Source organism: Ceratotherium simum, chromosome 3 (assembly GCF_057802395.1).
Source record: "Ceratotherium simum simum isolate JZ-2026a chromosome 3, ASM5780239v1, whole genome shotgun sequence".
In the NCBI taxonomy this organism is placed as follows: domain Eukaryota; kingdom Metazoa; phylum Chordata; class Mammalia; order Perissodactyla; family Rhinocerotidae; genus Ceratotherium; species Ceratotherium simum.
In genome coordinates this window covers 47,553,174-47,575,183 of record NC_141902.1, presented here as the reverse complement: position 1 = coordinate 47,575,183, position 22,010 = coordinate 47,553,174, and the positions used below count along the sequence as shown (strand labels likewise).

Sequence of the window (22,010 nt, the reverse complement as noted above, 5' to 3'; positions counted from 1 at the left end):
TTCCTAATGCTGAATTGGGGGAAGCTGCAGTAATATCGATGGCAGGAACCCAGGGTCAGTCTGTGATATTCCTGCCTAAGGTGCCTTACCCGAATCTAATCGTGAGGAAGCAGCAGACAAGCCCACATTGGGGAACAAAATAACTGGAGACTAAAGAAACATGACAACTGAATGCACCCCATGATCTGGGATTTTCTTTTGCTATAAAGAGAATACTGGGACCATGGAGCAGATCTCAGTAAGGTCTGTCCTTTAGACGTGGTATTGTTTCAGTGTTAATTTTCTGACTTTGATGATTATACCGTGGTTATATAAGAGAGTTCCTTGTTTTTAGGGAGTACACACTGAAGTGTTTAGAGGTGAGGAGGGGAGGGAGGGAGGAGGGGAGAAGGGAGGACTCCCCCCCTCCAAAGAGCGCTGTTATCACATGGCTTAAGCCACAGAGTCAGCCCCTCTCAGAGAGCCCAGGCTTCCAAAGACGTGAGGCGGGTGGGCCCTCCCCCAGCAGGCTTCAGCGGCTCCTGGGAAGGAATGAGGGCCATACCTCGCCTCTCACCACCCGTGTTGCTCTGTCTGTGCTAAGACACCACACCTTTCCTGGGGGAATGCCCCTCTCGCTGCTCCCCACCTGCCTGGAGAAAAGTCCAGCTGGGAGGCTTAGAGGAAGAAGTGGAGGGGGAGTTAGGAGGCCAAGCTCCTTCTGGCACAGCCTCTAACCAGAAAGTGGGGGGGGCGGGGCGCACTCCATGAGGGGAGAAGCCACGTGATCCCCCACATCAGTTTCCTCACCTGCACAACGAGGGGCCTGGGCTGGATTCTGTCAGTCCCTGCGGCCCTTTCTGCTACTTCTTGGGAACTTGTCTCTCTCTGAGATGCATCCGTAATGGCTCTCTGTAAGCCCCTGGGAATCTCTCCCTTAGCCTCAGGAAAGAGGCTGTGGTCCCGGCCCCTGAGGGATTGATTGTTGGAGCTCCTTCCTGGCGTAGGTACCCTCTGTAGATCGTGTGTTCAGATCGTTAGAATATTGCATTGATCTCTGCTGACACTGTAAGTTTTCAGCAAACCCTCGGGTGTACCATTTGGTAAGTTCACGTGGTCATTCTTTCCTGTAGCATGTGAGTGGGGCTCCTGCCATGTCCCAGGCCCGTGCTAGGCACAGGGGGCCTTAGTTAGGAGTCACAGTGCCTGCCATTGAGCAGCGTGGGTGCACAATATAGCACCTGATGGGACAGTTTTTGTAAAGTCACTTTTCCTTGTGACTGGAGAGTGATAGGGAAAAGAGCCAGAAGCCCCAGCTCCACTCTCAGTTAGTTGTATGAACTTGTATTAGATAACCTCTGTGGGCCTCAGTCTCCTTGCCTGTTAAATGGGGATAGCAATCTTCCTCTGCTGCCCTCCCTCCCCACCTTGCAGAGCTGTGGCCCCTTCCATGGGAGAATATATATATATATTCTGCTTTACAAATACAAGGTAGTCTCGGCGTTAATCCCTCAACACGCATATATGGAAGTGCTGTGAAAAATGTAGGGTCTCAAACATGAAATGAGAATGACAGTGTTGTCTCCACCCTCCACTGAGCTAAAAAGAGAGAACATTGCGGGGACGTGGTAGTAAAGACGGGGAGAATCAAGGAAGAGGAAGACCAGCCTCTTCCCTGTGCCGGCATAGGGCTCAGAACCTGGTCCTTGGAAGCGGAATTGATTGTGGCCTTATCCTTCCAGTGCACCAGGTGGCCGAGCGGGTGGAGGCCCTCGGACAGTTTGTCATGAAGACCAGAAGGACCCTCAAAGGCCACGGGAACAAAGTTCTCTGCATGGACTGGTGCAAGGATAAGAGGAGGATCGTGAGCTCATCGCAGGTACGTCACACCTCATGTGTGATGGCGAGCGCGTTTCTGATTTTACAGCTAAGGGGGAAAGAGAGCTGTCCTTTTCAAAAACCCTTTCTGATCCTTCTGATTTGGCTTATTCTCCCAAGGACATCAGTTAGCATAGTTAAGAATTCTCTTGCAGACTGCGGAACTTCACTAATTTGGGTAGATTTGGAATTGGTAATAACTGAAACATTGTAAACTATATTTCACAAACCATGCAAAATTATTTCTTCCTGAGCATATTTCAAGGTCTTATTTGTGGGTGAAACCATTTTTAAAATAGTATGTTTTCTTTTTTTCCCCAAATTGAGGACATAGTGCTTCAGATTCCACCGTGGCTTCTTTCAATTTAAGAGTTTAGCAATTATTATGCCTTAAAAAACAAATTTAAGATATGTATTTTGTGAAGCATAGTTTTTTCATTCATTTTATGTAGTCGACATAGTTTATTTTACATCTTATGTATTAGTTATCTATTGCTGCATAACAAATTACCCCCAAACTTAGCAACTTAAAACAACAAATATTTATTTATTCATTTATTTTTGGTGAGGAAGATTGGCCCTGAGCTAACATCTGTTGCCAATCTTCCTTTCTTTTTTTTGCTGAGGAAGATTGGCCCTGAGCTAACATCCATGCCCATCTTTCTCTACTTTGTATGGGATGCCGCCACAACATGGCTTGATGACCATTGCGTAGGTCTGTGCCCGGGATACTAACCTGCAAACCCTGGGCTGCTAAAGCAGAGCACGTGAACCCAACCACTACGCAACCGGGCCGGCTCCAAAATTTATTATCTTACATGGTTGCCAAGGGTCAAGAACCCGGAGCAGCTTAGCTAGATGATTCTGGCTCAGGGTCTCTCATGAGGCTGCAGTCAAGATGCTGGTCGGGGCTGCAGTCATCTGACAGCTGAACTGAGGTGGAAACTCACTTCCAAAACGGCTCCCTCACGTGGCTGTGGGCTGGAGGCCTTAGTTCCTCTCCATGTGGACTTACCATAGGCTGACATGGTGACTGGCCTCCCCCAGAGCAAAAGAGGGAGACAGAGGCAGAAGCCACGCTGTCTTTTATGACCTGGCCTCAGAAAGGACATTCCATCACTTCTTCTGTATTCCACTGGTCACACAGACCAACCCTGATATAATGAGGGAGGGGTCTCTACAAGGGTGTGAATATCAGGAGGCTGCTACCATTGCCTAGTATTTTTTATGTCTATTTCGATGTTACATTCATTGAACATAAAACTATAAACTGAAGTCATATAGTTTTATGGCCAGTTTGGGCTTCCCCCCACCCCTGCCTTCAGCCCAGCTTTTCATAGGACAATTTTTTTTATAACTCTTTTAAGTATAAAAGCTGTACATATTCTAAATAATCCACAAGCTCTAATGTCTGCGTCAGTGTTGTGTTTGTCATTAATCTCCCGTATTACCTACAAATCTAGTGTGTCACATTGCATTTGCTTTTTTTTATGTTCATGAAAAATTTAATTTATCACTTATGTATTTTACCACATTAAAGAAACACTGGAAAAGAGAACAAAGAAAAGGTTTTTACTCCGACCACCCCATCACAACCATTATTACTATTTGAGAGCATTTCTTTCTAGACCTTTTTTTCCAAATGCTCATTTTTACAGAAGGTTATCGAGATGTGCATGTTGCTACCTAGCCTTTTAGACTGTTTTTATCCTTAAAAGTATAATATATGTTGGATTTTCTGTCACTTGTGGACTACTCTTATTAGAGAGGAGGGAGGGGGGAAGGATGCTTCAGCACTGCTGACACGCTCCATCTACCCACCTCTGCTCGAGGGAGAGGGGGAGAGTGGGGTGGGATGTGGGAGGAAGCTGAAAACATCAGGAAGGCTCTGGAACAGTCTTTGAGTGACTCAGAGCAGCCCTTCTCCCTTAAAAGGCAGGAGCTTAATCAACCTGACTGTGTGGGTTAGGGTTGGGGTGGAGGCACAGTCTGTCTAGGTACGTGGGCCCCTGGTGTATATAAATCTGTGCTCATGGAAGGGACCACATTTAGTTTTATGAGACTGATTTTAGCCTCTTGGGTGTCTTTTTCTCTCCAGAGCACACAGTGGGTGAGAGGTGGGGACAGGCAGGAGGGCACTGCGGTGGAGGAAGCCACCGAAGTGAACACTGACTGGGCAATGTACTGAGTCAGTACCCCACCCAGCATGCGGGGCCTCCAGGTGTGGAGAACCCCGAGGAACAGGACTGTAGCCCCTGCTCTGTTCTCTGCTTGGATGCCTAATCTACCCCGTGCATCATGTTTGAGCGTTTAGTCAGAGAAACTAGACTAGAACAACGAATGTGCTTGGGGGTCTTAAAAGGCCCAGAACTGCCAACTTTGACCTTGTTTCAGGGCCCCTCAGCCACATGCAGCATGCATATGGAAATCTTCCATCGGATCACGCAAAGCAAGCCGCTATGTCACTTTAGAGAATCAGACCTTGCCTGTGCCCCTAAGTTGCATCCTGCCCCCCACCTGCCCCCAACAGACTCATTTACCAGACTCAGCTCAAAAGGCTTAAGTGATTAAAAAAATCAAGCCTGCCATAGAGGCTGCAGATTCACCATCCTGAGGATGCGTGGGGTACCTGTGCACTGAGGGAAGTCGGCTCAGCCATCCCCTTCCACTGTCGCCAGAGCCTGGGGGCCCAGAGAACGTGCACCCCACATTCTGTGCAGGTGACTGTGTTGTAGGGACCAGGGCTCATGTGGATTTATCTCTGGTGGGTTTGTATTACAAATAGATGACATCAGAGTCACTCCCCACACCCCCAGTGTGGGCTGCAGCAGCGGTTACAGTGCAAGAGCGGCGTTCGCTGTGGCATCACCAGCCCAGAGCTCACCCTGGACAGGGAGTGCTTTTTCTTTTTTAATTGAGATCATAATGGTTTATAACATTGTGTAATTTCAGGTGTCCGTTATTGTTTATCAGTTTCTATATAGACCGCATCATGTTCACCACCAATAGTCTGATTTTTATCTGTCACCATACATATGTGCCCCTTTATCCCTTTCACCCAACCCCCTTCCCCTCTGGTAACCACTAATCTGTTCTCTTTGTCCATGTGTTTGTTGATCTTCCACATATGAGTGAAATCCTACGGTGTTTGTCTTTCTCTGTCTAGCTTATTTTGCTTAACATCATACTATCTCCAGGTCTGTCCATGTTGTTGCAAATGGGACAATTTTGTCTTTTTTAATGGCTGAGTAGTATTCCATTATATACATATATATACCACATCTTGTTTATCCGTTCATCAGTTGAAGGACACTTGGGTTGCTTCCACATCTTGGCTATTGTGAATAATGCTGCAGTGAACATAGGGGTGCATAAATCTCTTTGAGTCATTGATTGCAAGTTCTTTGGATGAATACCCAGTAGTGGAATAGCTGGGTCGTATGGTATTTCTATTTTTAATTTTTTGAGAAATCACCATGTTATTTTCCATACTGGCTGCACCAGTTTGCATTCCCACCAGCAGTGTATGAGGGTTCCCTTTTCTCCACGTCCTCTCCAACATTTGTTATTTTTTGTCTTGTTAATTATAGCCATTTGGATGGGTGTAAGGTGATATCTCATTGTAGTTTTGACTTGCATTTCCTTAATAATTAGTGATGTTGAACATCTTTCATATGCCTGTTGCCCATCCTATCTTCTTTGGGAAAATGTCTGTTCATATCCTCTGCTCGTTGTTTGATTGGGTTGTTTTTTTTGTTGTTGAGTTGTATGAGTTCTTTATATATTTTGGAAATTAACCCTTTGTCGGATATATGATTTGCAAATGTTTTCTCCCAGTTGGTGGGTTGTTTTTTTGTTTTGTTCCTGGTTTCCTTTGCTTTGAGAAGCTTTTTAGTCTGATGTAGTCCCATCTGTTTACTTTTTCTTTTGTTTCCCTTGCTTGAGTAGACATGGTATTTGAAAAGATGCTGCTAAGACCGATGTCAAAGAGTGTACTGCCTGTATTTTTCTTCTAGGAGTTTTATGGTTTCAGGTCTTACATTCAAGTCTTTAATCCATTTTGAGTTAATTTTTGTGTATGGTGTAAGATAATGGTCTACTTTCACTCTTTCGCACGTGGCTGTCCAGTTTTCCCAGCGCCATTTATTGAAGAGACTTTCCTCTCTCCGTTGTATGTTCTTGGCTCCTCTGTTGAAGATTAGCTGTCCGTAGATGTGTGGTTTTATTTCCCGGCTTTCAATTCCATTCTGTTGATCTGTGTGTCTGTTTTTGTGCCAGGACCATGCTGTTTGTTTACTGAACAACTGCCCACAGGGCGTCCCCACCATTATAGGTGTGAGTCTCACATTGTTCTCAACATAGGTGTGAAATGTCAGGGTGGGGGCTGTGATGTCTGCGAGCACCTGGAGAAGTTAGACTGATCTCAGGGCCACAATGCTCCCAGCTGTCCACCCAGAGACGGGACCGAGAATGGGGGTGGGGTTCTTACACGGTCCTGTAGGGAAGCAAGCAAATGTAGAGAGGACGGGCTAGTGGGGCGACGAGGGATAAAGTAAGAGACAATGAGTTACCTGTCAGGTACCTAAAGGTAATTTCAGGTTTATCTTACCCCTGTATAACTTTTTGACATCTAGGCTATGGTGGGTGATGACAGTTGACCAACAGTTTGTGCTTGGTTCATACATGATATAAAAGAAGTGTCTGAGCATTGCTTTCTGTCACTGTATCTGTACAAAGAATGTAGGGTTGAGAACTGAGCCTTTAGCCAGGCTGGAAAGTTGGAGGGTCTTGATTATCTAGATTCTTACCCAGCTGGACACAGCTTCTATGAGCAGTTCCCAGCAGTCACCTGTAAGGACCTGTTGACAACTCCTGAACTGTTTCTTCTTTTCCCTCCAGGACGGGAAGGTGATCGTGTGGGATTCCTTCACGACTAACAAGGTAAGGCTGTCCTCCGAACCCCAGGCCTGTCCTCATTCCCTGCCTCTTGGGGAGCCCCTCTGGGGATGGAAACCCCACGAAAGCCCATCTGTGTTTGGATAGCTCAGCGCTCGGTTCATGCGTTCATTCCTCTCTCGAGCTGAAATCCCTCTCCCAGAGAAGAGTGTGTGGGGCCAGCATAGAGGGTGCAAATACTACACCAGGAAAGGGCCTGGCCTGGAAAGCTTGTGACATTCACACGTGCAGCTGCATTTATTGTTCTTCTTCTGAGTGATGATAAGAGGTACCCAAACCCCCAGTTTTCTCTCCCCTCTCTGTCTTCGACAGACTCCATAGCTCTGTGGACATGTGCAAATGGGGGTGGGGATGCTGAGGCTGCAGCGGGATTGAACTGCACTATCCTGGGATGCAGGGGAGTCTGGGTCCCTTGCAAGTCTGGCCTGGGCATGAGTGGCTCCAAATTAGACCTAAATTTAGACTCTTGAATAAAGGGCTGAAATCTATGTGTAGGTGTGTTCGCATGCCTGCAACGTGTTGGCATTTACAATAACAAGTATTGTGTATTAAATATGAATTCCAATATTTACTGAGAAGGAAAGTCTTCCTTTTCACTACATAAAAAAGGAGGCCCATATCTGCCTCACATTGAACAGCGTCCGTATTCTGCACTGTTGCATGTGTTTAGTAAACATCGTGGCAGGCAGCCGTTACACGACCTGATCCAGTGGGGCCCCAGAACCATCTTTAGAGCAGAGTCCCTAATGGTCAGGCCCTTGGAGAATAATAAAAATGACAACTTAACATTTTGCATAGGGCTGTCCTATACAGCACCTCCCTCTGTGGAAGCCTCTGCCTCTCCCAGCACTCCTCAGCGTCTTCAGGAGTGTGTGGGGTTTCGTTGCTTCTGTTTAGACCTTCACGTGGCATAGAGCACACCCTGCCTGGTTCCTGGGGAGCTGTGGGGTTGTCCCCTGTGGCCCCTGGCAGGAAACGTAGTCATTACTTGTAAGGAAAGGGGCCTTGGATGCCCTGTGCTGAGAGTGGCTGCCTCAACGCATTCGCTGCAGTAGGTTATCCTTGGTGTCTGAAAGGCTGCGAGACTGGGAGTGGCGACAGAATTTTGACAGGCAGTATCAGGGCCCGTGTTTCTCTGCAAAAACACAGAGAATCATAACAGGAAAGAAGACCAGCACATGAATGTACTTTAGAAATCGTCTAGTCCCATCCTCTCTCTTCACAGCTGGAGCATGAGCCTGAGGTAGGACAAATGGCTGGCCTGCGTGAGGTTGCACATTTGCTGGGGTCAGGACCACGAGCAGGGCCCATGTCTCCCATGGAAATAAGACCACAGACTCAGAAGTTTTTGAATTGTGACTTTGTTGTTTGCCTATCTGCACGCAGGAGAATATGGGTGACTCAACCACCAGCCAGAAGCTGGGGACTGTTAGACCTAGGTCTTTATGCTCCACTTTACAGGCTCTCTTTTGTCCCCAGGCACAACTCCAGGTCACCCTCCCCACCTCCACCCCCATTCATACTTCCCCGGGAATGGCTTTATGACCCATAGGGGACAGAGGCTCTTATACACTCAGAAGTAAACAAACTTATAATATACATGTAAAAAGTCATTCCAGAATATATTTTGAAAATAGGGGAAATCTGAGTAAATAAGTTAAAGTATATATCTGAAATGAAATTCGGATGGACCTTTCAAAGAAAATAAGCCCTAATATTCATAGAAGAACAAGGGGAGTGTAAGAAGTAAAGTAGTAAAACATTAAGGATATTTTTTGCTAGTTGAGATTTTTAACTTGTAGAATATATGACATAGAGTTTGGTTGATTATGGAGGAGCTGAGTCTCGTCAGTCTCAGGCTGATGTAATTTAGTAGGAACTCCAGTGATTTTATTTTGTGAAAGTTAAGGGTTAAGACCTTCGTGTAAAAGCACCCCTCATTCATTCTGTGAACAGTGCGTACTGTGTTTCAGGAGCACGCGGTCACCATGCCCTGCACGTGGGTGATGGCGTGTGCGTATGCCCCATCGGGATGTGCCATTGCGTGTGGGTAAGTAGGGGCTTACCCACAGCAGCTTTTCAGATTTCCTATTAGCCATGAAATACTATTCTATAAGCAAAAACAAGCAAACAAATAAGAACTTGTAATTTTTATTGTTTTCTTGTTAAGCAATGTGTTAAATTCCTCCCTAAACTTTGTCAAAGGAAAAAAACCACAAAAATATCATTCATAATTATTTTCTTTACAGACTGAGAGTAGTGTAAGTTTCAAACCTATCCCCTCCACTCTCAAATGATGTTGTCGGGGACTATAAATTGGTGTAAACATTTTGGAAAGCATGTTGGTAATGTGTATCAGAAGCCTTGAAAAATGTATAACCTTTGATCTGGTGATTCCACATCTAAGAACTTGTTTGGAAGGAATGATCCAAAATATAGAAAAACCGTGTGAACAATAACATTTGTTGTAGTATTATTTAAAATAAAGGGGAAAAAAGGGAAACAATATCTCCATCAAAGGAAATTGTTAAGTGAATTGTGGTACATGAATGGAATATTATATAGCCACTAAAATGGAAAATTCTTAATTTCAGTAAGTGAAAAGAGCATCAAAGTTACTAGGAAGATTGTGCCTTATTCTCTGGTCTCCTGGAGCTCCATTTAACGGAGTTGGCAGTGAGAACTGCAACATAATTCCCTACCTCTGTGTTAAGCAATTCTAGGACCATTCAAAATATTTCACCAGTGGGATCTCAGCCATGTTTAGAGAAGAGGCATTAGTATAAAGGCTGTGAAGAACTATACCAAAAGTCCAATAGTAGTTCTTTCTGGATGATGGGACTATGGGTGTTTTTCTCTTCTTTATAATTTTCTCTATTTTCAGTTTTTAAAAATAAGCATAGATTATTTTTATAATCAGGAGAAAAGAGTTTTATTTCAAATAGTTACCTCCAAGCAAAAACTTTGGAACCTTCTCAAGCCAGAGTCACACCAGCCGTCTTCTCCAGTGTGCTATCTCTTTGGGCGGCTGCTTTGGGGGCAACTTTCCACCCTCTCTCTCCACTTGCCGAAACCCTGTGTGCCTTTGGAACCCATGCCCACATACATGTATTACATGTTTTCAAAATTTTTAAATAACTCAAAAGTAGATTGTGTCTCCATTTTATAATGGGATGGCAACATTTATATAAAGTTCATCCCTATCTACTTCCTAAAAGGATATGAGGTGACCACAATAAAAGACACAGAGATACAGTTGTCCCCCACTATCTTTGGGGGATTGGTTCCAGGACCCCTACGGATACCAAAATCAGTGGATACCAAAATCCATGGTTGCTCAAGTCCTTTAGTCAGCCTTCCATATCTGTGGGTTCCACATCCTAAGATTCAACCAACTGCAGATGTGGAACCCAGGGATATGGAGGGCTGACTGTATGTATAGATATAGATATCTAGATATATATGTATTTATATATATGCCACATGTGTAACACATGCACATACACGTATATAAATGCCACAATTTTAAGGCAGTTGTAAGGGAGTTCAGCCAACTGTACAGTTACAAGGTGTAGTCCCCACAAGACTTCCCTCACTTCAGAGACTAGGCAGAAATTCAAGGGTCCCCACAACTGCCCTCAGGTTCAGTAATTTGGTAGAACAACTCAGGAAAGTGCTGTGCTTAATGCTCACAGTTTTATCACAGTGAGAGGATACAAATTAGAACCAGACAAAGGAAGCGATCCCCAGGCAGAGTCCAGGAGGGGTCTGAACGTGGAGCTTCCAGTCAGCCCCACCCTGTGGAGTCATGGGTGGTGTTACCTCCTCCTGGCCACTGTGTGTGCTACGCTCGGAGTATTGTTTGCCAGAGTCTTTGGTGTCCAGAGTTTTTACTGGGGCTCAATCACATACTGCCCGTGGCTGGCCTTCAGTCTGCAGTCTCTCCTAGGGATTGGGAATAATACCTTTGATCTCGAGTTCCTCCAGAGGTCAGAACTCATAGGGCATGTCCCAAAGCCCCCATCACAAATCACACTGTTAGACTGTCCAGTGGCCAAAGCCCCAGGCAAACAAAGACATTCCCATCAGGAAGGACGTTCCAGGGCTCAGACACACCTCCCAGTGGCCGAGGTCAAGGCCAGACCTCTTGATAGGTATGGTCAATTCTTCACAACTTAGTAGGAATAATTAATACTCTACATTTAAAAATACCCTAGGGTAATACGTTTCTAATTGGGTGTTAATTTTAGCAAATGCCTGGAGTTGGGTGCATTATATAAATTTCTCAGTATTTGATATTGAGATATAAGCTATCTGGTTCTGAATTACAAAAAGAATATATTGGGTAGATCCTTCTACAATATACAATGAATATAATATCATAGTGAACAACGTCTTCAACAGTAGTTTAGAAAATGAATCTGTAGGCTATTTCTTGTTTTAACCCTCACTAAATGGAACCCAGTGGAAGAATTTTCATCAGGGCAGAGGGGTAGGGGCCAGCCAGAGACGAGACCAATTTTACAAGGTCTAGGTAGATAGCTGTCTGGTGACAGCCTGGCACAGAAAGAGAGAGCAGAGCGGAGGGAGGGCTGGTGCCTTAATCCTTGTCATCTGTTCCCTGGGCCCGGGCATGTAGATGGTCAGTACCTGTACGGGTGCCTCACAGGTTGTTATAAAAACCAAAGCAGAGGAAGTTCAAGGTGTGAGTATTTGTGGAAGCATATTTTAAAATATGGGGGTGTCCAGTGGATGAGGAGAGAGCACCAAAAACTAAACTGAGAAAGCCTGACTCCTCATCTTGGATAAGAGCACCAGCTACCCAACTTAGACCTTCCCCTAGAGCTTCTAAGAGCAAATGGGATTTGAGTTTCTAGTGGAAATCTAACACAGCGTTTCCCAGCTGTGGCTTTGTGACATGACTGTAACTCCATTATCACACAGACCCACACCTGTGCCACATTCTCTAAATGTCCTTATAGGTAATAATGGGGATATTTTTTATCTCCATCTGCCTGATTACTGGGTCTATCTCTCAGTTGATTCCAAACTTGAAAGCTAAAACTCCAACATTGACACAATCCCCTTCTCAAAAAAATGTGTCAATTGATTTCATATATATACATAAACTATTTTTTATTTAAGAGCCATATGCCCTTCATTCAGGCGTTGTACACTTGCTATGAGCAACTGTGTACAGGACACTGGACTGCGTGTCCTAGGGGAATTCAAAGATGAATCAAACCCAGTTCCTGCCTTCAAGCAAGGAGAATATAAAAATAACAATACAACCACTTACTGAGCCTCTATCATGTGTCAAGGGCCATTCTAAACTCTGTATAATCTTCACAACAGCCCCTTGTGATTGGTGGATGGGATCTATTCCATTTTATAATTGAGGAAACCGAGGCTCAGAGAACCTAAAAAAACGTAACCAAGATCACAAAATGAGTTAGGTACTAAGCAGAGATTTGACACCAGATGCATCACACTGCAGAACTTCTCTGCCTCTCATAGCAATGCAGATAACCCTAAGTAGTGAGATTCCCAACAGCACTACAAAAGTGACTCTGAAGCCTCAGCATGGGAGAACACGTCCCACCTTGAGGTTCAGGGAAGCCCAGAGTCCACAGCATGCTGGTTCATGACACAGCCAAATGCAGATCATTCTCACCCACCTGATCTATAAACAAGCTTACCAAGGCTAACTACTGGTAATAGATGACCCAGGTCTACACCCACACCTCCAAGTAGTTGGAAAGGCAGAGGGGTCCCCTAGCTTCCCCAGGGCCTCATAAGAGAGTGCCCCATCCTAAATATCGTTCCCCACTAAAAGGAAGCAGGGGTCTTGAGAGAAAGGCTGATTGTAGGTCTAGGGCAGGAAGAGAATAAAGTGAGCCTAGAATATTTTCTTGTTCCAGAAAGCAAGGAAACATTCAAGAATGAATAGAGTCATATCAAAAGGAAACAGGGCTGCTTGAAGGGGCCCGACTGTCCAAATTTGGGACAATTTGAGCACCACATGGAATAATGATAGTAATGGATCGTAACACAGTTGAAGAGAAAAAAGAATCCATGGGTGTACAGTGATAATGGGGGAAGAAGGGACTTTTCTTTACAGAAAAATACCAGCTAATAAATGCAGAAGGAATTGTCAAATTAGAAGGTCACCATTTTGTACCCCTAAAGTAATATTTGGTTCAAACAAGGGTAATCATGCTGAAGCCATTGTATGGAAGGTTGTTGGGGAACGGATATTCACATGGTCTCAAAGTGTCACACCACAGGTGATTACTAATTATGAAAAATCATCTTTACCATGGAGAGAGCTGGTGGGCCCCACCTTGACCAGGTAATCAAAGTTGACATCGCCAATCTTGAGACAACAGGCATCGCAAGCCTCCTGAAGTGTAGCAGTAAGAAAGAAGTACACAATATTACCTTGATACTATATTGCCAAAAATGTTATCCTTGAATCTAACCATTGAGAAACAATGTGAGGAATCCAGAGTGTGTGACATTCTTTAAGACAACTGACCTAAGATCTCTTGTCATGAACAACAAAAAATAGGTGGATGGTCTGTTCTAAATTAAAAGATCTTAAAAAAATATAAAAACCACATGTAATGCATGAACCTTGATTGGGCCCTGGATCCTGGGGACAACTGGGAAAGAATGAATATAGATGGCTTATTACATGGTGTTAGGGAATTTTTGTAAGTTTTCTCAGATTCGATCATGATTTAGTGGCTATATAGGAGAATGTTCTTATTTTTAGGGGATGTAAATCTGCAAATTAAAGTATTTAGAGGTAACATGTCATGTCTACAATTTGCATTCACATGGTTTAGAATTTGTTCCCGTGAATATGGCAAAATGTTAAGTTAGTGAATCCAGGTGAAGGAATCTGGGTCTTTATTGTACTATTTTTCTTTCAGTCTTACTGTACGTTTGAAAATCTTCAAAGTAAAAGTCGGGGGAAAGGTTACAATATATGATACTGCCAAAGGAAAACATTCTGAAAAGTTTGTGTGAACAAGAAAGTATACACTTACTCTATTGCCCTATAGTAACACTTGCCACTTGTTTCTTTCCTGCTAGTGGTTTGGACAATAAGTGTTCTGTGTATCCGCTGACGTTTGACAAAAATGAAAACATGGCTGCCAAAAAGAAGTCTGTTGCTATGCATACCAACTACCTGTCGGCTTGCAGCTTCACCAACTCTGACATGCAGGTAAACGGGCGGCCCGCGTGATGGCTCAGCCTGCTGGAGAGCCGGGTAACTCTAGAGAACCAAAGAGAAGCAGCAAGGAGAGGAACCCTCTCCCGTGTCCCTCCTAGCAGGAGGGCTGTGCTCCAGCAGTTGGCTCAAAGAGGAAGCTCCTGTTGTTTCTCATTGCTTACTATGATTTTTTAAATAAAATCAGAAGTGGGAAAAGTCAGGGCTATCGATTGTTGATAGAGTTGAGATAAACTACATGCCATATTGAACATCGTCCTCTAATTGACTGGGGTAGGGGGGCATGGAACAGGGAACCTTCTGGGGTGGTGGAAATGCCTGTCTCTTGGTCTGAGTGCCCGTTCCAAGGTGCTTACGTGTGTAAAACTTCACTGAGCTGCTGAGCTTCAGCGTCATGCACTTGACACACCTCACTGTACCTACTTGACACTCCTGTTTTAACAAATGCAAAAAGAGAAAGATTCAGATAGTTAATCACTTGGAATAAACCACAAAGTGAAAACAATACAACTTCAACACTTTGGCTAAGTTTTCTTAAGTTGTAAAAGCATCTGTAGTTTATTCATTCACATCTATTCAGCAGACCTTCCTAGGTACCCACATTGCCAGATACCACGTGGCTCTGGGGCTGGAAGCACACGCAATCTCTGCCCTCAGGGACCTTCACGGAAACCAATCGTGAGTGTACCGTTCGGAGGCTGGGAGCTCAGAGCGGGAGGGGGTGGTTGCAAACTTGCTGCAAGATGCTGCCTGAGCCGGCCTGGGAGGGAGAGGAGGTGTTGCCGGTGAAGTTTGAGGGGAGCACAGTGGGAGGCAGGCAGCCTGAGAGGCAGGCAGGGCCAGGTCACAGGGCACCCTGAATGTCTAGACTGACTATAGACAGGAGGGAGCCATTGCAGGGACTGGGTCAAATTTGGATTCATTTTAGGAGAAGAGTATCTGAGTTGGATTTCAGCCTTCCATGGCCCACTCTGGCTTCAGCTGACTGATGTCAGGCAGGGAGGCGAGGCTGGTGGCAGGGAGACCGGGTGACTGGGTAGTTGTTTAATTGCTGGTTGGAGAGATGTTCAGATCTGGAGCGTACTGTTTGCACCTGTTGTTTGAGCCTGACCAGGAGTCTTGCAGACCTGTACAGCAGGGGGCGCTGTGGCCCTGGCTGGCTGGGCGGTCAGAACCAGATGTCTTTGGGCCTGAGGAGCGGCCAAAGCAACAGAGGACATTTAGTCCCGATGAGGGAAGGCTCAGAAGGATGCAGGAACGTGGGTCTTGCAGGGTGTGCCTGCATCTGAAGTTCCTCTGGTGGAGACCCATCGCCCTCACTCTGTTGCCACAGGTGCTGGAGGTGGGGATTGAAGGGGACACCTGTGAGGTAGAAAGTGCCGTCTTCTTCACAAGCAGCTAGCCAGAGCTAGAAGGAAGTCCCTGATAGCTGCCTCTGCGGGGATGCAGCTGGGAAGCAGAGACGGGTAGAGGTCTTAGGTCAGAGCCAGACAGCTGGGGTCAAATCCTGGCTGCACTCGTTCTAGCTGATCAGTCCTACACAGGGTTTTATTCTGTGTGCTTCATTTTTCTCATCTGCAAGTGAGGATGGTAGTAAATTTCTCCCTCATAAGGCTTTCTGAGGATCAAATGAGATGATTCGGGTACAATACTTAGTACAGTGCCTGGTATATATCACTAACTGTCAGCTGTTATTATTTTATTATTATTAATATTAACACAAAGCTTCATGGATGATTCAGATGCACAGCCTGGTTTGAGTGCCACTGAACTAATGAACCTTATGCTTCTTTCCATCTCTGGGATCTAGGATGAAAAAGAAAAACTCAAGTGGCTGGTGTAAGACTATGGTTTTAAACGTGCAGATTCTCTACATTCCAGAATAAATGCGTGGCAATGAGTGAGGGGTTCTGTTTAGTGCATTTATCATAATGAATGTTTTTTCAAATTTATTTTTACTTACATTGTAATGAGGATCGCAAAAATATTTTTAAAAAATTTTTTTAAATTTTTTCTTTCTGTTGGTGAGGAAGATTAGCCCTGAGCTAACTTCTGTTGCCAATTCTTCTCTTTTTGCTGAGGAAGATTGGCTCTGGGCTAACATCTGTGCCCATCTCGCTCTACTTAATATGTGGGATGCCTGCCACCACATGGCTTGATGAACGGTGCGTAGGTCTGTGCCCAGGATCTGAACCTATGAACCCTGGGCCGCTGAAGCGGAGTGCATGAACTTAACCACTATGCCACCAGGCCAGCCCTTAAAAGTAAATTCTTAATATTTTAAAAAATATTTTAAGTTTTAAAAATTATTCATTTCTTTGAAGAGTATGGTATGGAAAAATGGCCAAATTAAAGAGCTAGAGTGAGGTAATTGTTTAAATTGTTTGGGGACGTTATGTCCCAAAACAGATTGGAGATTTGGGGCCCTTTGCAAGTGTTAGGATAGGAATGAGGTGGAGCATCCATTAGTGGATGTGGGCCAGGAGAGACTGGAGGGAATTCTAGGGAAATACATTACAAAATACGAGTCCCCCAGTTAAGATGCGGTCCAAGTCTTATGTGTTCATAAGCTACTTTTAACAGCCTCAGTTACCATGTCGGATGTACACAGGCCTCTCGAGGTAAGTCGAGGCTGGAGGGAGTCCCATGGACAGCTGCAGGGGCTTTGCAGCCATGGAGATTCCCCAAATTTGAGAGCTGCCCCTGAGTCCGGGCTTGGAGGAAGGCCTTTGGGGGCCATGCCCAAGAAGCCTGAGAGCTCCAGATTTCACCCAGCTCTTGCTCCAGGGAGGAGCTCCGAAGCCACCTCTCCTGGCTGCACGGAGGTCCTAGGCCTCTCCAGACTGCCTGGCCCGAAACCCAGTCCAAGATGGTGCAGCCGGTTGGCGCAAGGCCAGGGTGGGAGCAGATTCCCCTCCTTGTGTGTGTTCCCTCCCTGCCTGGCACGCAAGAGAGAAAGGAAGAGAATGGGAAGGGGGGAGGTGAGGGAGAAGAGCCAGGACGCGGAAATTGGAGGTGCGGCGGGGTCAGTGGGTGCAGTGAATGCTAGCAGTCCTTAAGGCCTGGTTCCTGTTCTCTTTCCTCAGCCATCAGTAATCACCACCCACAGCAGGCGCTCTGTTGTGGTCCCTTACACCGCATGAGCCACTTCCTGCACTGTCTTATCACCTCATCCAGGCCCTGGAAGCAACCAGGAGGTGGGAAATAGGGAGGCTTTGCTATCCAGGGCAAACCCTTGTGGATCCCCACCTAGCTGCTCGGGACCAAGCTGGCTCCTGGGCTCTGCGATGCAGTCAGCTGGGTCTATGATGCCATGAGCCCTGGGTCCCTGCTGCCTTTCTCCTAACCCCGTGAACAAGTGCTTAGCCAGAGCCCAAGCCTCACACGCACTGGCAGTGACAAAAATTAAAACCCTTGTCTGCCCTTTGCCTTTCCCCAGGCCCTGAAGTGTTCCTCTCACTGTAGGGGCCAGACTCTGTACTTGCAAGCTCTACAGAGGCTGCTGTGGGGTAGCTGCACTGACCTCAGACAGATTTTCCTAAAATGTACTTTGATCTTACCGTTCTCCCACTCGGAAGCTTTCCACAGCTCCCTCTTGGCTATAGGCTAAAGTCCTCACTCTCGTACAGGCGCCCCGTCCACTCAGTGCCGAGGAGGCCTTCACCCACAGTGCCCTCCCCGCCCCTCCCCTGCCAGCTCTCACTCATCCTCTAAGACCAGCCCAGATGTTGCCAGAGCGGGTTAGGTGCCCCTCGCACGGGCCTGCCTGTATCTCAGCACTCCTTATGCTCTTTCTGTCATAAGTGATCATTCACGTCTGCCGAGACCGTCAGAAAAACTCGCCATCCAGCAATGCTAAGTTCATTAGACCTACTGCAGTAAGGGAGACCCCAACTTGACAGAATCTCCGTAGTGTCTCAAAATGGAGAAATTAGGGAAGGTACTTGGAGGGTTTTGGGGTCCAAGCTGGGTGATTTTAAGGTGGGTCTTTCAAGGCGGGAAACTGGTTATGACATAATAGCTGTGGATTGGTGAGCAGAGCCAGGTAAGGGTCTTCAGTGGGTCTTGATGAGCAAGCAAGTCTTGGTAAGTAAGTTGTTTAGTTGGTTTACAGCCTTATCTTGCAGGAGCAGGTATTTCCGGGAGCCAGCAGCTAGTTGTTTTTTACTTGGTCTCAGGATTGTCTAACAAAGCACCGGGAAAGTATGCCTGGTCCTGAAATTGTTTAACACAAGGACAGGGAATTAGGTTGGTTTCAGTTCTCCCTGCCAGTCCTGTTAAACCGAGCTCCAGAAGAGCAGAGACCAAGACACAATCTTTCTGCAAACACTCACGCCTAGCAGAGCACCAGGATGTCGTCAGCACACAGCAAATGCTTATTGAACCTGTGCATGCATGAGTGTCAGCACCTCTCGGTGGCCCTGGGAGCCTCTGGGGAAAAGCAGCAATGGGAGAGTGTGTCTAACAAAATGCTGCCTCCGCCCTCACTGCTCCAGGTGGGGTCTGCTGAGCAGCGTCGGCATCCCCTGGGAGTTTGTGAGAACTGCAGACTCAGGCCCCTCCCCGCCTCTATATTAGGAAGCAGCCCGGTGACTGGGGTACACGTTAACGTCTGAGAATCAGAACCGTGGGCTTGGCTGCTTGTGGGAGCCACTCGAGGTTCTGTTCAGCAAGCGTTCACGGAGCTCGTCCCCCGTGCCAGGCAGGCGTAGAGCCCTGCAGGAAGTGGGAGGCCTCCCCGATTTCGTACTCTGGAGGAGGACGGGCACATAACGCACAGCTCAAGGACAGTAAGGGTGTCAAAATGAACTTTTTTACCTCAGTACGGGAGAAATATTTCTGAGCTTGAATCCAGATTTAGCGAGATGTTTGTCTGCATGAGTGTTGAGGGAGCCTCCTTTTCCCGGTGGAACTTGAAGCATCTGAGTGACTGCCCCTGAGGGAAGTAATAATGACAACAGCACCCCTCCTGTGCTTTCCTGCGGGCAGATCCTGACGGCCAGCGGCGATGGGACGTGTGCGCTGTGGGACGTGGAGAGCGGGCAGCTGCTGCAGAGCTTCCACGGGCACGGGGCCGACGTGCTCTGCTTGGACCTGGCCCCCTCGGAAACGGGAAACACCTTCGTGTCTGGGGTAAAGACCCAAGGAAAATCTCTCGGGGTCCTTTGTCCACTTGGGAGCCTCACGATGGCAGTTCTCATCAATCCACGGGACTAGACTGGGCACTTCCCCAGAAGGGGCCGCCAGAATTGTCCTCAGCTCGCCATTGCACCCGCAGCTCCTGCAGCAATGGCAGCACTTTGTGGGCAGTTACAGGGCTGGGCTGTGAGGGTATCCTGTTCTGCTACGGACATTCAGCAGTCTACAGAGGGGCCTGGCATGTTCTCCTGGTATGAATGCTGGGACTCCAGGTGCATATCTGCCACGTTTAAAAATGTTAGTTAAATAGCAGAGTTAGCATCTGAGAGCATTAGAGACAGCTGCAAGGTCACTGAGCAGGTCAGATGGCTGCTAAGGAGGGGCAACACAGTGGTGTGATCAGGGCTTTGGCCTGTGGGACACTCTCCCACCCCCCCACCCCTGCCACTTGCCATCCCTCTCCCATCCCAGGGTACAGGTAACAGCATATTTGAAGGCTCAGAGTAGTGCAGACAAGGCACAGAGGAGCACCAGACGAGGAGTCAGAATATCTGGGTCCCAGCTTGGCTACTGACTCTAAATTTCATCATCTGTGAATTGGGGATAATGCACACTAGTACTCCCCCCGCCACCTTCCCCAGGATACTATGAGCAGTGGATGGAAGAGTTTACAATGTGTTATGCAAACAGGAGGGGTGAGTATTTCTGTGGACAGCGGGGAATAAGAGGGGAGAACGGAGCTGGCTGACCTGACCCCGGGTCCTGTTGCACCTCAGTCAGGAGACTCTGGTGAGAGAGGACGGTCACACACAGACTGTCAATGGCTTTTGCAGCTGGAAGACAGAAAGGGTCCTTTGCTCCGAACTGCCCACCTCTCAGTCCTGGGCCTCAGGTGAGGGCTGGGTGGCCTCTAATCAGCAGGGACCCCGATTTTCTTCTTGAGTATTTGGCCCCATCTGTCTATGTTTCATTCCTGTGCCTTTGTATAATTGTATTTATCCCTCGTCAACTACACTGTTTTTTCAAACTGTTGATGGCCTTGTAGATTATATTGTCTCTTTCAGAGCACTAAACTCCGTCGGCTTTAGTGTCTTCTAAAGATTTGAAGACACTCCTGACTCCTTTGTCCACGTTCTCAGTAAAGATACTCAGAGTTCTGAACCCCCGCAGCGGGTCTCTCTCAGATCCAGTTATGGTACTTCACCCCACCCTTTGCTGAGTTGAAACCAACAACTTGGACACTAATTTTAAGCCACTGCTTCTTCTAGTGGACTATTGAAGGTCTACCTTACACTGCCCAAGCTTGGTAACAGGACTGCTCTGCAGGGATTTGTCACACTGCCCCTGGAACCATGATAGGATAATGTGAGACCTGGTATTTAGGACTCTGGGTCGTGTTGGCAGCCCAGAGAGAGTGCTTCCTTTACAGGGTGAGGCAGAAGCCCAGGAAGGTGACTTGCCTAAGCCACCCAGCTAACTACTGGCAGGGCCACAACTAGCTCCGAGTTTGCCGAGTCCCAGCCTGGCATGCTGCTGGGGGTGCAGATGGCCCAGGGGCACCTAGCTCTCCGCCTTTGCTCAGGGCTGCCCATACACCTGAGACAAAGCTGGGGGGGTCTCAACATGTAGCATCTGTCTGCCTGCCTACCCCCCTGGGCTTAGGGAGGCAGAGATAAAGAGGAGGGAGAAAGGAAGGGACAATGAAGAGGGGGAGATGCCCAGGAGAAAGGTGAGAAGGAGGCTGTGGAGAGTTTGCACCCACTCAGAAAGGTGGGAAAGAGGAAAACATGCTAACGGGACAAGTTGGGTGCCTTCCCCTGCTCCCCCAACTCCAAGACCTGTTTCTGGCCTTCCTAAGGGCTTATCAGTTGAGGAAAGTGGCCTTAGGGGAAGCTAATCTCAGAAGAGCATGTTGTCAGCCATTTACTAATGGGAAATAAACAGTCTCGGTTACATGACTGGAACTCATGCCTGTCTATAGACAATCCTTGCACTGGCCATAACTCTGGGTAACTTTGCATTTGTAGGGATGTGACAAGAAAGCCATTGTGTGGGACATGCGCTCTGGCCAATGTGTGCAGGCCTTTGAAACACACGAATCTGACATCAACAGTGTCCGGTCAGTGAGTAGAATGTTCACGTTATTCTCTGTTCTCCAGTGTTCCCTGACCTGGAGTAATACTTATCCCAAGAACCACCTCCAGGCTCAGTTTACTTGGCTGAGACAGGCCTTCCCAGCAAGAATGGCTGATTTGTGGTAGGACTGGACAGCACTCCAAATCTCTTGGAGAATTTTAATTTAATTGCACTAGGAGCAATTGATATTATCCTCCCTAAATCAAGTCAGTATTTCTCATTCATTCATTCAACAAATATTTATTGAGTACTTATATGCTAGACATTATTCCAGGAACTGGGAATACAGTTATGAACAAGATAGACAAGGTCTCTAGTCTCCTACAGGAGACAAACAAGAGAAAGCAGAAATAAACAAATGTACAGTTTAAGATACTAATAAATGAAAAAAGTAAAATGGGGAGATGTGATGAGATGGGTTATTTCTTAGAATGGTCAGGGAATGCCTCTCTGAGAAGGTGACATTTAAATTGAGGCCAGGATGATGAAAAAGCCAGGCTTGCAAAGAGCTGGGGGAAGATGAGATGTTAAGACCCTAACAAAAGGCCAGAGAGTTGAGTTGGAGGGGTGGCTAACACGATCTATGTTTTGCCTTTAAAAGATCTCTCTGGCTGCTATGTGGAGAATAGATTGTAGGGGACCAAGATTGGTAGTATGACAGCTAGGTAGAAGGTTATTGTGT

General features: G+C 46.6%; 1 protein-coding gene across 1 annotated transcript in view; it reads left to right on the top strand.

Moving 5' to 3' along the window:
• The window catches only part of GNB5 (G protein subunit beta 5), a 39,334-nt gene that overhangs the window by 9,764 nt on the left and 7,560 nt on the right, over positions 1-22,010 (top strand). Inside the window, exons 2-7 of the mRNA XM_014780726.2 lie at positions 1,722-1,858; positions 6,757-6,798; positions 8,787-8,863; positions 13,915-14,047; positions 19,043-19,186; positions 21,220-21,311. Coding sequence (XP_014636212.1) covers positions 1,722-1,858; positions 6,757-6,798; positions 8,787-8,863; positions 13,915-14,047; positions 19,043-19,186; positions 21,220-21,311 — 625 coding nt within the window. The remainder of the gene's footprint in view (positions 1-1,721; positions 1,859-6,756; positions 6,799-8,786; positions 8,864-13,914; positions 14,048-19,042; positions 19,187-21,219; positions 21,312-22,010) is intronic.